This window comes from Lytechinus variegatus, chromosome 14 (genome assembly GCF_018143015.1).
Source record: "Lytechinus variegatus isolate NC3 chromosome 14, Lvar_3.0, whole genome shotgun sequence".
Taxonomy (NCBI): domain Eukaryota; kingdom Metazoa; phylum Echinodermata; class Echinoidea; order Temnopleuroida; family Toxopneustidae; genus Lytechinus; species Lytechinus variegatus.
Window position 1 is genome coordinate 16,877,009 of NC_054753.1, and position 17,156 is coordinate 16,894,164.

Consider the following 17,156-nt stretch of genomic DNA (forward strand, 5'->3'; position numbering starts at 1 on the left):
TGTGAAAGGGACTAAATTGGGACTGTTTTTAGTGATTAATGAAGAGGATACATGATCACCAATTAAATGAGAGTGCGAAGTGCGAGCTCAAAAGTTTTGATATTCCGACCTAAAAACTGGACAGTCTGAGCGCATTTTTATTTAAATTAAGAACAAGCTGTGTGTCTCAAACAATTAAATGCGAGTGCGAAACACGAGCTTAATATGTTGATATACTGACATAATATAGAAGCATTTTGACAAATTTTGGAAAGAATTTTCAAAGAGGATATGTATCTCACAAATCAAACAATGCAAGCGCCCAGCGCAAGCTGAAAATTTTGATATAACAATTTGTGTTAATCAAACAAAAGATTGAATGCTTGATGTGCGAGCTAAGATATTGTGTGCAAATTGATTTCAGAACTGGATATATAAAGTGTCATTTAATCCTCTTGAATGGGATTCATTACACGGGCAATGCGAGCGCGAAGCGCGAGCGAAAATATTTATACAGTCTATTTTCCAAATCTTCCCCTCAACTCTTTCTTGTTTCCTTTCGGGGTCGGGCCGGTCATTACGAGGCTGTAAATTGCACATCATGGGTATAATACCCCTTTCTTACTTTTCTTTCTGTTTTTCGTAGTTTTTATCGAGATAAAGAGTACACTTTTTCTGCAGGTTGTCAAAAAATAGGGGGGGGGGGCGGGGCCGGCTAGGCCCCCTCCTGGATCCGCGCCTGTTCAGGGCCCTGCATGGGAACAATTTTTTAACAGGGGGTGCTGGTTCCAATTTGACAAGTATGGTCCATGAAAACTGACAAGCCAAAAAGGAATAAGAAGGGAATCTCGATAAAAAGTGAAACTGCTTTTGATTAATTTTCTGCTATTTAGCATACCCAACAGATTTCTAGGGGGGTGCTGCCTATGATTAATAATAATACACATAGCACCCCTTAGGTAGATCTTGGGGGGACTTCTGCATCCCTAGTACCCCCGGCTCCCAGGGTTATGTCTCTCATAGCATACGATCGCGACTTTGCTAGCTGCGTGGCGAATGATAACACCAGCGATCAAAATTGCAAATAATAAATAAAGTTATGAAATATACTGTCTACACTTTTGAAAGCTTTGGTAAAGGGGAACTGTCTTGTCGAACCCTGTCCCTTTATCGCCACTATCCATCTCTACGCCAGCTGAGAGCCTGCGCGCGGAACCTCAAAAAGTCTCTATCCATGCGCATGGGGACTGCCTGAAACTCTAGATTATAAGATGGCTAAGTAATTTGCAGCTTGCTGATTGGTCAAAGCGTACCACGTGATCATTCGCGAAAAGTGTCTATCCCTGCACGCCCGTGCAAATTTCGCGCACCCAAATTGTCTAACCCACGGTAAGTGCAATTTCAAAATTTTTGATATTTGATTTAGATCTATTTCATTATTTCTTTCTCATGTAAGGTGCTTAAAATTGCGATCGAAATTACTTAGCCATCTTATAAAAGGAATAACGCATTTTACCCGTCGTTTTTCAGCGATATGCAGTGCACTCGAGGTTTCTTCTTCGCATGCACACTCCACACTCGCCTCCGGCTCGTGTGGAGTGCGCATGCTCAGAAGAAACCTCTCGTGCACTGCATATTCGCTAAACAACTCCGCGGAATGCGTTATTCCTATACCTTCCAATACATTTAGAGCAACGAGTTACTTGGTGAAAGCTTAGAGAAATATCTAGTTGGTCACAGATTGTGTCTGTTATGGTTTGGAGCCATCGACATGATGGAAGGCTTGAATATGGTTCGTCTTTCCTGGTTGGTCATTATTCTGCAAGGTAAGGATTATGTCCATTTATATTTATTTCCAGAATCTGACCTAAAACTTTGTTAGTGTGGTTTGTTTTGACTTGATTTACCGTATTGAAATGAAAGCAATACAAATATGAAGAATAACTGCTAGTAATATCATCATGACATAGAAAAAAACATGGATAAATCGCTCGATTTATAGCCAATGATATCATGGCTCTAATCTTCCTAGAATGTATTTTTTTTCAACTTCTCATTTGTAATGTAATTTGAATGTTAATCAATCCCAATAAATATCATGGAACATTGTAGTAATTCAGGAAAGCAAATTGAAATTGCAGACCATTACTCTTGATTCGAGAAGTAAAACGTGACATTCATAAATGGTTTCTTTCCTTTATGCATCGAATCCTGGGCCCGTATTCCATAAACAAGATAAGATTTTTGCTTAAGTCTTAGCAATTTGTCTTAGCATTTTGCTTGTCTAAGAAATCTTCCCTAACGATATTCTATAAACTTTAAGACATTTGTCTCAAGTCAGGCGATATGGCTAAGCCAAAGTCTCAAATTATATGACCTTCAGTGACCTTCTTAATAATAAATTGCTGCAGAGGTGACTGCAACAAACTTGCAAAAATGTCACAGAAGTTGTTTTTTCTTAAAAATTTGGATTTTATTGAAACTAATTACAACTATTGTAGTAAGAGAAGAGCATTCATCACCCATATATGGTAAGAATTTTTAATTCAAATTATCTATATTTTTGTTAATTACCAAAACATTTCAATCCCAAACCGAGTGACTTGCACAGTTTTTTTGTGTATCAGTCCCATTTATTACTACCGGTATTCATGTATTGTTTGTCAAAATATAAATTGAAATATTCCTCTCGACATCTCTACTCTAACTTCAGTTTAAGTAGACCTAGGCCCCCTTAGGGAAAACCTTTTGAGACTAGTCTTGGGTCTAACATTAGGCCTAGATCTAGCCTAGGCCCAAAATCTATAATATCCGTCTGTTTGGAGAATTGAACATTATTTTGACTTTTTTTTATTTTCATGAGACATGAAGGCTGCAAAATGTAACTTTGTTAGACTCTAGTCTAGTGCCATAGACATAGTGGAGTAACCGACACTGAAGCTACATAAAGTACATAAAAACATAGGCCTAGTAGGCCTAGGCCTATCAGTATTGGTCTAGGCCTAGAACAACATTCAGGACTTAGCCTGGCTTAGCCTTACTTAGGACAGGGATAGATTTACATGCAGGACTAGAATAGATCTGACTAGGCCTAGGTAAAGTTAGAACAAAAGCTTCATTTCAGTCTCCGATTTTTTTTTGCTAAACTAACGTTACGACTAGGCCTACGTCTACGAATACGACACTTGACAGTCTAATTGTAACATTACTTTGGCCTAGACCTTAATCTCACCAATGTGATATGACAGTATATGTCAGAAACTTTTAAATAACTCCCAGAAACGACGGTTATTCATGTCTACAGTGCTAGAGTACCAATCGCTATACATTGCTTGCCAAAACTGAGATCTAGTCCTGACCTAGGCCTATATATCTATATGTAGGCCTAGATCTAAGTTAGATCTACTTCTGTTTTTGGTCCATCTGTTTGTTTGGAGGAGTTTCTATTTTATACATTTTGGGGAGTTTGTTTAGATCTAAGGTTTCTAGAAAACAGGCCTGAAATAAAACCTAGACCAACAGCTCAGACTAGACTGGGGCCTAGATTTGTATAAATTTACTAGATCTAGGTGGCCTAGCCTAGTATTACTAGGCCTAGTATAGCTATGCTTTTTTCTATTCATTCTAGATTCTATTTCTAGCCTAGCCGGTAGCCCTAACGCTAGGACTGGTTGATCTAGTCTACTGTTTGATCTAGAATCTCTAACGTAGATCTAGGCCTACATATAGACTAAATGACTAAGACTAAAAGTTACACCCTTTCTAGATCTAGAAGTACAACTAACTATATCAATCTAGGTGTAGGCCTACATAGTATTAGGTCGAGATCTAGAGTGGAGACTTGTAGACTCTATCAAAATATAGATTCTAGTTCTAAAAAAAAGTAAATGTAGGCTAGTCTAGATCTATTCATCTAACATTAGGCCTGAAAAGGGAAGTGAGCTAGGGATCTAGCATTGGATTATTTCTAGGACTAAAGGATCTTGATTTAGGCTTAGGCCTACATCTAAAGCTAGGGGCTGTAGTTTGAGATCTAGAGGCCTAGCCCCCCCCCTAAAATTAAAAGCTAGAACTAAGCCCACCGAGCTACATGTAGTTCTCCATGTAGCCAAACAAAATTTAGGATTTTAGCATTGACCATTGTCTTAATCTTATTTTAGCGTAGATGTTTACAGTTACATGTACCAATACAAACACATGTTTTGATGAATGAGAAAATGTGTCTTGCAGATTATTTTAGCGCAAAACCTGCATTCCATGAGCATACAGGCCAATGTCATAAAATAAGAAGTAGTTTAATCCACATCATGCTGTTTAAACATTTATTGATTTGATATGCTGTTACCATGGAAACACATTTTTCAGTATAGACTATGTCTTACAGATCTATACCTCAAAATCAATGTGTGAGCCAACTTTTATAAGAATTGGTTGAAAACTAAAAAGCGGTTCAAACCACAATTTTTTCACCTAATTTCATTACATTATATGTTGTTACCATGGCAACACGACTTTTGATACAGTCAAAAATATGTCTTAGACATCTTCAAGACTAATGTGTATGCCAAATTTTAGGAGAATAGACCAGTTGAAAACTTATGAAGTAATTCAATCACAAGATTTTCATTTATTTTTGGTATTTTTTTGTTACCATGGCAACACAATTTTTTTTATGTAGGCATAAAATATGTTTTGCACATCTTCACATCAAGACTAATGTTTGTGCCACATTTAATTAAAATTGGTTAAAAACTGAGGAAGTAGTTGGAACAGCAAGATTTATACATAATTTTTGCCAATATATACCGTTACCATGGCAACACAATTTCCGACACATGCATAAATGTGTCTTGCACATCTTTTCCTCAAATCCAATGTGTGAGCCAACTTTCATGAGAATTGGTAGAAAATTAATGAAGTATTTTAAACGGCAAAATTTTGGCCATAATATATTGTTACCATGGCAACACAATTTCTGAAAAAGAAAAACATCTTCCACCTCCTTACCTTAAGACCAATGTGTGTTCAAAATTCTATGAAAATCGGTTTAAAAAATGAGGCAGGAGCTCGAAATGCAATATAGGTATAAATTCTAAAATTTTGTTGTCTGAATTACCTTGAAACTAATACAATTAAGACAACTCACAGCTGTCTTAAAGTTAGGGCTAAATTCTTAGCCATGTTGTATTTATGAAATACAGAATCTGCAGTTTTAAGAAAAGTTACTTAGCCATTCATCCTATATCTGTCTTAATTGCGCAAAACTTCTTAGCCAAATTCTAAGACAAAATTCTTAGCCAATTCTTTATGGAATACGCATTTTGGCTAAGAATTTTATCTTAGACAGAAAATAAGACAAAATGCTTAGATTTTTTGACTTAAGCATGCTTATCTCGTTTATGGAATACGGGCCCTGGTTACAGCCACAGATAACTATAACTTTCAAATTTCTAAAAGATCTTAAGTATACCTTGAGCTTATGATTAAGGAAAATTCCACAATATAATCTGTTATAGGTTTGCTCGAACATCATTATGCAAACTCAGGATTGTAATCAGATCGGGGCGAAGGTCTGTCTACATGGTTTAAGGAGAAGACAAGGAGGACAAAAGGAGATATATCAATTGGGAAAAAGAAAAATATACCGTTTCATCATGTTCATGAAATTGGTCAACACGCACTTCCAAGTATGCACTGTCTGACAGTTATTATCGTATTCGAGACCCGCTTCTCAGCCTATCAATACAAATGACACGTTGTAATGATACACAACACCCACTAATCAAAATCATACGTAAGATTTTTCAAGGGGCGTAATTTTACTACTGCTTGGCCTAAAGCACGTGTTCTCTGGATGGGCACCCAACTACGACATTACTGATAAATCCAACACTGTAAAACGCTGTTTAAAATTTTAAGCACGTTGTTTAAGCCCGTCACTATCATCTATTGTTTAAACTTTTTAATAAGTGCATAGACTTTTTAAACAAGTTGTTACAAGTTTAAACAATTACAAAAAAAGTTTAAAGAAACTGTTAGAGTGACATGCTTAAACGATGTGCTATTTTTTTAAAGTGCTTATTTGAAGCGGTGGCGTAATATTCATTTGATACCTGATTTATATTGCGATTCTACATCATTATTTTGTATATTTTACATTAAGTGGCCATTCATCATTACTTTTTTTATTGTATTGAACTGATATCGTGAAAATTCACTTTAGGTTGTACTTGCTGACTATTTGTTTTTGTTATTGAAAAACTAGTGACCATCAATGGTTTTAGAGTATCGGAATTGTTCTACATCTAAGGCTGATATACGTTCATTAAAAAGTGAAAATAGCGAACATTTTAGAATCGAGTAGAGTGAAAATATTGGTGTAATTTGTCTTGAGCATACATCCTTATATCGAAAAGAAGTACCCTCAGTGGCGTTTACCATGCCTCATATCACAATGGGTATAGCTTCAACAGATCAATGCATGGTGTATAAACCCGAGACATCGAAAACCGCACTTGAAGCTGAAAACACCCACCCCAGTATTAAAGGAACCATCGACGACGCCGAAAAAGAAACTTTTTTTCCTATATACTGTTTTTGTCATGTGCTACCCCCACCCCTCTCCCCTCCCCGTGCGTGCCGGGACATGATCCTATCTTGATTGCTGGTATGCTTTACGATTATTTCTCCTGTCTTTCTGTCAGGTTCCCTGCTAAATGTAAGTTCTTCGAGGGCAGAAGAAGGTAAGTGCAAACTCTCAATGTATCTTACTGTGTAAGCAGGGCTGGGGGTATAGGGTTTGGGGCAAAACTGATTATCGCGTCCCATTCTTCATTACCTTTCATCAAAGTAGACTATATTTCTTTGCTATTCCCCCTTTGTTCACCTTATCATCTCTCTCTCTCTCTGTCATTTTTCCCTTTGTCATCTTTCCCTCTCCTCTCTCTTCCTCCACTTGTCACTTGGACCCTATTCATATAGTCCCCCCCCGAAAGTTGGGGCTAGACCCGAGGACTTACCACCTCTGTATAATCTGCCGGCAGGTTAGGCAGCTAAGTTGGCTAAAAGATAAAGTAGATCTGGATGCATTAATATGGCTGGATGCATTAATATGGCCTACATGGGAAGGAGGCTTGTTAGTGTGTGTGCGTGTGAGTGTACGAGAAATGAATCTGGGTTAAGGGTGGGTGGGTGTGATAGGTCTAGGGTGGGTCCAATATGGGTGGGTGGGTTTGTAGTGGCTCAGTGTGATAGATCGAGGGTGGGTGAGTGTGATAGATATGAGGGTGGGTTAAGGGTGGGTGATTATGAGAGATCGAGGGTGAGTCCTATGTGGGTGGTCTTGAGTGGGTGAGTGTGATAGATATGAGGGTGGGTTTAGGGTGGGTGGGTATGAGAGTATGGGGGAGTGTGTAGTGTATGGGTGGGTTAAGGGTGGGTGAGTATGATAGATCGAGGGTGTGGGTCTGGAGTGGATGAGTGCGATATAAAGATGGTATGGTTAGGGTGTATGGGTAAGAGAAATATATTGTTTTAAGAATGTCATAAATCAAGATGTCTTGTACGTACACAGCAAAAACTGTGGTGTTAACCGGTGTACATAGAGGACCACACCAGTTATTTTACACCGGTGTTGAATTGGTGGTGTTAGTTTTACACCTATAGGTGTTATTACAACACCTATGGTTGTTACATTTACACTCTTTGGTGTTATGTTCAATCTCTAGGGTGTTATTTTAACACCTTAGGGTGTGGTCCTCTATTAACACCAATTGGTGTCAGTTTTAACACCAGAGTTTTTACAGTGTATTAGAAAAAAGACTAGGCGACTAGAATATCTCAGTACACAATCCTTCATAAATTTAAAAATATTCAGATAGGGCGCATATGCTTTATACTATATTACCTATCTAGAGCTATCATTTGTTTTACTCCCTGGTAAATCTCAGAACGAATAGTGATTGTATCGACGAATACAAGATTTTATCTCTCCAAGGGACCGAGCTACAACTTCAATCTGTTACCCATATCTGTCGGGAGCCTAGGAGGATTTGACTTTGATGGGGACATCGATATGATATTTTGGACAGATTCCAACTCTAGAACGATAAAACGAGCAAAACTTGATGACACACGATCGACTCGCGTTATTTCTACTGAGAGAGGTAAGGAAATGTAACTTAATTATATATATATATATATATATATATATATATATATATATATATATATATATATATATATATATATATATATATATATATATGCGTGTGTGTCCGTGGGTGTGTATACGCCATCACGTGACAATTGCTGCGAGGATCGCATTTTTTATATTCCAGGTTTTGACGTCACCTCAGTGAATATAACTGCGTTGTGTTGTCAATTGAGGCGTTATATTCACTAAGGTGACGCCACTCGCTGCTGCTTACAAGTTACGTAATCAGGTAGTATATTTGATGTGCGCCCTAGTATCGTGTTTACTCGGTGATTGCGTGAAGAACGCGCTTGATGTATTTTCCAAATTTGTTCTCTTATGACATAGATGGATCAGAGCTGGCAGCAAGAATTTTGGGTTAATCAGAGAGCCAGCTGATAAATGCAATCTCTGATGACGAATACACATAGACCATATAATATAACATAATTGCCTGATCTATATTTTTAATACAAATAACATTTCAACCCCCTCTGAAGCTATATTTTTTCGCTCGGGAGTATATTTCCCTCGCGCTGCGCGCTGTGGACAAAATATAATCCCTTGGGAAAAAATATAACTCCGTCGGGGAGAGGAAATGTTATATTCAAACTATAGGTATATAGGCCATATCTGTACAATATATATACATGTACAGTATGTAGCAATGGCAATATTGAAATGATCCTTTAATGCACACGCGTAATGTGTAGTCTACCATGCATTAATATCAGTTAAGCGAATCCTGCGAGAAAGAGAGAGAGAAAAAACTCTGAATAAAGGGAACCCTTCTCCGGGCCTCTATTATTATTCGAAAAGCCTCGCGCAGTAACACACTGATTAAGTTCGTAGAATTCAGTTTGAAATATCCAATCCCAAAATTAAGTCTACGTCATGTATGGGGAAATGAATACTTTCAAATTTTACGTTGCCACATATATCATTGTACTTTAAGGACAAGTTCATCTTATAACAACAAATTATTTGAATAAAAGGAGACAAATCCAACAAGCACAACAATGAAAATTTCATCAAAATCCGATGTAATATAAAAAAGTTATGACATTTTTAAGTTCGTTTAATAATAATAACAAAAAAGTTATTATGCAGATCCTGTCGGTATCCAAACGAGGGGACTGATAACGTCACGCACTCACTATTTCTTTTGGATTTTAATTTATGAAATATGAATTATGCTGAATTTCTCCTTATTTGTCCTGTGAAACAGAGTTTTATTTCTCCCTGAACATGTCGAATTACCATTCCTTTAACATTTCATGGTTCAGTCAAGTTGGTCTTTATGTCAAATCTGTAAAATAACAATAAACACGAAAGAAATAGTGAAGGACATCATCGAATCTCTCATTTTTATGTCATAGATTTATGAATATAACTCTTTTGTTAAAAATATGCGATACTTTAAAATGTCATAACTTTCTTATTTCACATCAGATTTTGATGAATATTTCAGTGTTCACGCTTGTTGACTTTTCTATTTTGATTCAAATCAACATTTCTTTTTTGGCGTGGACTTGACCTTTAAAAAGTCTCAATAACTTCTTTCTAGACCCAGGAGCAATCGCAATTGACGAGAATGAAAGTCTGATATTTTGGACCCACTACGACTCGTATCGCTATAAAAGGACAATTGAGAGAATCACATACGATGGCCGCGAAAGGACTATAATAAACGAAGGAAGTCAATACCTGTATGTTCACTCCATAGTGCTGGACAAAATCACAAGGTATGTTACGTGTTTTTGAAATATTTTATATCTTCTTATAATTCTTTTCGGGTCACTACACACAAGTCCTTTGGCGGTGCACGGCTCTGATAGGAGTGGCAGACCTGGGGCCTGTTACAACCGATAAAACTACGACATCATGCGTCGGAAGCTCTTGGCATAATGTCGCAATCTACGACATTATGCGTTGGTGCGACATTTTCGGTTGTAACAGGGCCCGTTGCAGAAACAGTCGCGTTTAAACGGAAGCGATGTTGATTGGTTGAAAATCAAGTTGCGCCTGATTTTTAGAGTTGTGATTGATTGCAACTCTTTCTGCAACGGGTCCCAGAAGGTGTTGCATCGTCTGATCAGCCTCGAGTAGATCCCGATATTCATTTTTCAGTTAGAAAGAACACATTGTTCACAGAGTGTTCACATAGTGGATATATGAAGATGTGTTTTACAGGTGTTGAAGTGGTTGATTTATTAGTGTGGAGATAAATTCACGTCGTGGACACACCTCGGCAGTGAACGTGTTCACAGCTGCATTGAAGTGTTTCACAGCCCTCACAGTGTAGACTAAGGGAAAATGTGAGTCACCCCATGAAAACGCTCACATGTAACAGTGTGAAGGTGGATTTCTCTTTGTGTTCCACACTGTGAACTTATGTGTTCCACACTGTGAACAGACTGTGAACACACTCTGATTCAGATTCTGATTTAATTCCAACAGAAATGACATAAATATTGATACAAATTATTATTTTTCATACATTATAACAAATATTTGAACAAAACATTAATGATAATTAACATATAAAGATAATACAAAACATTTTGTAGACAAATTATGATATATAGTTTAGATAGAAGAAAGGTATCTGTGGAAATGGGAGATTCACTGAAAAGCATATAATGTATAATGTGAACTCCCTTCAAGGAAGAGAAAAGAGGAGAGAGAAAGAGAGAGAGAGAGATACGTAATGGTTGCTATTTGCCTAAGGAGATTTACTGATTAGATTAAAAAAGAATGGAATAACCCACAGAACAAGACTCTAAACACACTGTGGGACACACTATGAACAGACTGTGAACACACTCTAAACACACTGTGAACAGACTGTGAACACACTCTAAACACACTGTGAACAGACTGTGAACACACTCTAAACACACTGTGAACAGACTGTGAACACACTCTAAACACACTGTGAACAGACTGTGAACACACTCTAAACACACTGTGAACAGACTGTGAACACACTCTAAACACACTGTGAACAGACTGTGAACACACTCTAAACACACTGTGAACAGACTGTGAACACACTGTTAACACACTGTGAACAGACTGAATACACTGTAAATACTGTGGGACACACTGTGAACAGACTGTGAACACACTGTACACACAGTGTAAAGACACTTTGAACACCATGTGGACACGCTGAGAACACACTGTAAACACACATTGACAACACACACACACGCTCTGTGACATGTGTGTATTCCAATAGTTATAACTCAATGATGAATTCACTGTTTGCCCTAATACTAGTGGTGACCGCAGAGGCATACAGATGCTTTATAAGGAACGGGATGGTAGTATAGTCGTGGTGATGGTCATGATTGAAAGGACGAAATAAGAGAAAATAATAATAATAATAAGAAGAAGAAGAAGGAGGAGGAGAGTAGAGAACTATCGAAAAAGCTTGATGGATTGATTGCCAAGAGTGTAGTTCATTTAAAAGTTGACTGAAATATGAGTCATGAAGTAGAAGATAAACTTTTGAGGTGTTTAATTTCATGAACTATCTTACAAATACTTTCTGTATTTTTCCTCCATAAAAGCTTTCCGTGTTACCTCTAGAAACTTCTCAATTTTAATAGTCTTTGATTATTAGAATAAAAACAATATGACAAAGTAGTTTATCTATGATATTGCTATGTACTACTATGTAGTGATTTCGGAAATTAGGTGATAATCAAAACGAGGGCGCAAGAACTATGAAACGCTAAATTGCTGATTTTTTTAAACCTTATTTTGGTTTACTATGGTGCAGTACTGATGCTAGCTTTATTTCATTCAACTACCATTAATCATAATGATTGATAATAATGCTGTAATTTGCAAGTACTGAAAAAGGGTAATATATGCATATAAGAATATCATATGCAACATTCGATTTCCTTTCGCGTTTTTATAATTCATATTAACACAGGACAATTTACTGGACAGAAGGAAATGCTTTTCGAAGTTGTTCATACGAGGGATTGAATAAGAAAACGCTGTTTACTTTGACCTATGATATTGGAGATTTGGCCCTCAACGTTGACGGTTAGTATCTTTGGCAGTACACATCTATGGACTGTATGGTAATCTTTATGTGATTAACTGGCAACACTTAACCTCAGATCTTCAACAAGACCACAGCTTGAACTTGGACCTAGCACCCACATGGTCCTTTAAAAATATCAATTATTAGTATTATTATCATCATAATTATTATCATGTCCCATTTCCCATCAAGTGTGTCAATGCAATCAATAAAGGGAATCTTCTTCATTTTTACACATAGACCAAAAAATCTACCCTTTTTAAAATAAAGTTTTTCTCCTTCCCAAGCGTCATAAGGGCCCTGCATGAAAACGCTTTTAAAAAAGTGGATGCTGGTTTGGAAATTGAAAAGAAAAAAGAGAAAAGTTATGCTTGGTTAAATTTCTACCTTTTAGCATACCAAACTGGTTTCCAGGGGGTGCTGCCGATGGTGTATTACAAAGGCCGCACCGCCCCCCACAAATCTTGGGGTGCTTCTGAACCCCGTTTCCCAGTGAGGGCCATTGCGTCATAATTGACTTTTCACGGAAGTCTTCACTCTTCTAGCCTTTTTTCTTCTCCCACTAATCGATCCCCCCTCTCCATCGTTGGAGCGTTGTGGCCCAGTGGATTAGTCTCCGGACTTTGAAACAGAGGGTCGTGGGTTCAAATCCCAGCCATGGCGTAGTTTCCTTCAGCAAGAAATTTATCCACATTGTGCTGCACTCAACCCAGGTGAGGTGAATGGGTACCTGGCAGGAATTTATTCCTTGAAATGCCACCGCGCTGTAAAAGGCTGCGGGGCTAAAGCCAGGGTAATAATATCCAAGTCCTTTGGAAGCGCATAGAGACGTTATTTATAATGTGTTATGCGCTATACAAGAACTGTCAATCATTACTCCTTGAAATTCTTTCTTCTGTCTCTTACTCCCTATCTCTCTCTACCTGTTTCCTTAAGAGTGCAAGCAAGAAGCTCCTTAATTATCCTTTTCGTTTCCTTTCAATCATTCCGCCAGGAGGTATATTGTTCTTCTGTGAAGGCTCGTTTGTGAAGACGTATGATTTGATCTCTGGTGGATCGCAAGTACCGATTTACGAGGAACTGTCTTCTACTTGCAGTAGTTTGGCATGGTTTGAAGGTGATTTATACATGGCCTCTGGTCGTCCCACTTTCAGCATCAAGGATGGTGACACTGATGACGTGTCACAGGTTGCTCTAAGTCCGTCACGTCCTTCTACGTCGAAAATCGTCGTTGGCAGGAGATCAGCCCAAGGTATTATATGATTGAAGAATTATTCTGACTGGACATAATTTTACGTAGAACTGGGAAAAAAATTGGGGTTCCATGACATAATTTGCTCTTGCGACAATTGCTCCAATTGAAAATCTACACGTTGTGTCAAACATAAACCTAACCTAATAAGTAATATAAAAGCACAACGCTTGTCTTTACATTATTCAGAAAAAAAATCTATCACAATCCTAACCCTAACACTATGCCATCTGAGATATTAAGACCGAAGCAGTTGTCGCAGCGGCAAAAGTCGTGCCAACACTCTTGGAAATACAGGGCCTATATGATTTCTAATTTATATGCCATAATTATTCAGCGTTTGAACCCTGTTGCATAAAGTTACTATCATGGTATAGCTTCTATGAGAGTTACCATAGCATGGCAAAGTTACCATTATGTTAACCTTTATGGCCCTGGAATTGATTACAGATCTTGGAGGCGGAAAGTGCGACTTCGATAGCATCAAATGTCAATGGCGATTCGAAAACTCTAAGTCGAACGACTTGGACTGGATAAAATGGGGCCCCGAACAGGCCACTAGGAACAGTACAGGATCAAATATGACGGACCACACTAAACAGGGCCAAAGTAAGTCAGAATAACACGAAAAATAGCCTGCCCTGATTAAATTTAAGGACTGGATAAATAAGGCATCTAACTTAAAACGAGGTGAGTGGCTCTAGTTGGTCGCATAAGAACTCCTTTACATTATTTATATTGTTTACTCTTATAATTGAATATATTCGCTGCAAAGAAGCACCTCTTAAGTATATAAAGTATTGGAAGAAGATTACAGGTAATCGCATAAAAAAAGGAAAGAGATAAAATGGTCCACATGCTGTGGGATCTTTCCCCATGTGAAATCACTTCATCTTTATCAAATTCTATCACTATAATAAGCAGTTCTTAGAGACACATAACAACATGTAAACAGTCTCTATGCCTTTTGAAGAATTGCATTCTATAGGGTTAATACATGTGTTTCTTAAAAAGAAATGTTTTTAATACAGATTTGAATCCTGTTGAAATATATGTTACCGATCTCATATTAAGAGGCAGATTGCTCCACAAATTTGGTGCCATTTCCACAAAGAGCTCTATTACCAAAAGTCTTGGATTTTACTCTTATTTCAGAGAAAAGATCCTTTGATTGTGAACGAAGATTTCGAGTGGATTGATATTTCTGAATTAAATCAACATGGCAATGCATTCTGTCTCTCTCATCTTATTTCTTAGTTCATGCAGTTGGTCAATACATGCTTCTGAACACGTCGAGCGGTCCTGGTCATTTACCTGGCGATGTTGCGTCTCTCATAAGTCAACCTGTCGACGCCTCTGGCCCAACACCCAAATGCTTCCAATTCTGGTACTACATGCATGACGTCATCAACGGTTCCCTTACGGTCTTCTTCGAACAGGTTCTAAACGAGACCACTGGCGAGACCAAGCGGACTCCCCTTTGGTCTGCGTTTGGCAGCCAGCTAGAGGAGTGGGTCGGTGCAGAGTTCGAAGTTTGGACAAGGGGAGTCGGGCGCGTTCTTATCAGTGCGGTTGTGGGTGATCCTGCGTTGAACATCATTGGCATCGATGACGTCTACCTTGGAGAATGCCATCAGGGTATGAGTCGCATAATTTAAACTAATTTTGTGACATCATTATTATAGATCAGTGAATTTTTCTGTACAATAGTTTTCATGTATCTCCCATAACCTGGTTGCTATTCTCTCAAGCATTTTGTTTACGATAGCTGGCCACCGTGCATTTTGTTGATATCTCATTGCTTACATGTATATCTATGTTAATTTTTCTTCTATGTAATCGTCACAATGTGTAATTCTTTCATTTATTTTTGTATTTCTTTATATGCATTATGATTACAGTGTTTCATATATTTGATTTTCAATAAATGCAGAAACACCTGCAAAAAAAAAATAGACGGGGGAAATTTGATATCCAAAGGCCTGCAGAGCACGAGATTTGTTGATATTATTGAGGCCTGAAAATTAGACGTTTTAAACACTTGTTATTATGAACAGGATGCATGGATTAATATGTTTCATTGGCAATTAATGTGAGCGCAAAGTGCGAGTCGAAATTTTTGATAAACTGTCATGAAAAGGGGATTTTAATTAATTGTTAGAAGTCATAGTAGAATTATTATCATCTTACTGACGAAAATGGTCGCGCTCGCAAATAAGTTTTGTCAATCACACCTGAAAAGGGATATTTTGAAAAGTTTATGGAATACAAATGGAAGCTTAAAAGTGCCACCGAGTTGTTGAGATAATTATCTCGGGAAGTCGACATCTTGATAGCAAAAGATAAGATGACGAGATCCCAGATCTCATCATGTCGACATCTTTTAGAAGAGATGATGAGATGACAAGATCCCGAATCTCATCATGTCAACATCTTTTAGAAGAGATGATGAGATGACAAGATCCCGGATCTCATCATGTCAACATCTTTAAGAAGAGATGATGAGATGACAAGATCCTGGATCTCATCATGTCAACATCTTTAAGAAGAGATGATGAGATGACAAGATCCCGGATCTCATCATGTTGACATCTTGTAGAAGAGATGATGAGATGAAAAGATCCCGGATCTCATCATGTTGACATCTTGTAGAAGAGATGATGAGATGACAAGATCCCGGATCTCATCATGTCAACATCTTGTAGAAGAGATGATGAGATGACAAGATCCCGGATCTCATCATGTTGACATCTTGTAGAAGAGATGATGAGATGACAAGATCCTGGATCTTATCATGTTGACATCTTGTAGAAGAGATGATCAGATGACAAGATCTTGGATCTCGTCATGTCTACATCCAGTGGAAGAGATGATCAGATGTCATGATCTCGTAACTCGTCATGTCTACATCTTTAAGAAGAGATGATTAGATGACATGATCATGGATCGAAGATCTTGTCATCTGACCATTTCTTCTAAAAGATGTCGACATGACGAGATCCGGGATCTTGTCATCTCATCATCTCTTCTACAAGATGTCAACATGATGAGATCCGTATGGAAGCTTAAAAGTGCCACCGAGATGTTGAGATAATTATCTCGGGAAGTCGACATCTTGATAGCAAAAGATAAGATGACGAGATCCAAGATCTCATCATGTCGACATCTTTTAGAAGAGATGATGAGATGACAAGATCCCGGATCTCATCATGTTGACATCTTGTAGAAGAGATGATGAGATGACAAGATCCCGGATCTCATCATGTTGACATCTTGTAGAAGAGATGAGATGACAAGATCCCGGAACTCATCATGTTAACATCTTTTAGAAGAGATGATGAGATGACAAGATCTTGGATCTCGTCATGTCTACATCTTTAAGAAGAGATGATTAGATGACATGATCATGGATCGAAGATCTTGTCATCTGATCATCTCTTCTATATGGAAGCTTAAAAGTGCCACCAAGATGTTGAGATAATTATCTCGGGAAGTCGACATCTTGACACCAGGGACCTGTGAAGCGGGGGTGCTGGGGGTGCTGAAGCACCCCCAAAAATTTCCTTGGGGGTGCTGCGTGTATTATTTTCCATAGGCAGCACCCCCACGAAATCAGATTCCCCCTGTATTTTTTTAATATGTTATACATTATAATGTACATAATC

General features: G+C 37.9%; 1 protein-coding gene across 1 annotated transcript in view; it reads left to right on the forward strand.

Moving 5' to 3' along the window:
- Positions 1–1,654: 1,654 nt before the first annotated feature.
- The window catches only part of LOC121428000, a 31,953-nt gene continuing 16,451 nt past the window's right edge, over positions 1,655–17,156 (forward strand). The window contains exons 1-8 of the mRNA XM_041624576.1: positions 1,655–1,805; positions 6,684–6,722; positions 7,929–8,144; positions 9,741–9,918; positions 12,123–12,238; positions 13,234–13,491; positions 13,942–14,100; positions 14,749–15,129. Coding sequence (XP_041480510.1) covers positions 1,751–1,805; positions 6,684–6,722; positions 7,929–8,144; positions 9,741–9,918; positions 12,123–12,238; positions 13,234–13,491; positions 13,942–14,100; positions 14,749–15,129 — 1,402 coding nt within the window. The 5' untranslated portion in view covers positions 1,655–1,750. The remainder of the gene's footprint in view (positions 1,806–6,683; positions 6,723–7,928; positions 8,145–9,740; positions 9,919–12,122; positions 12,239–13,233; positions 13,492–13,941; positions 14,101–14,748; positions 15,130–17,156) is intronic.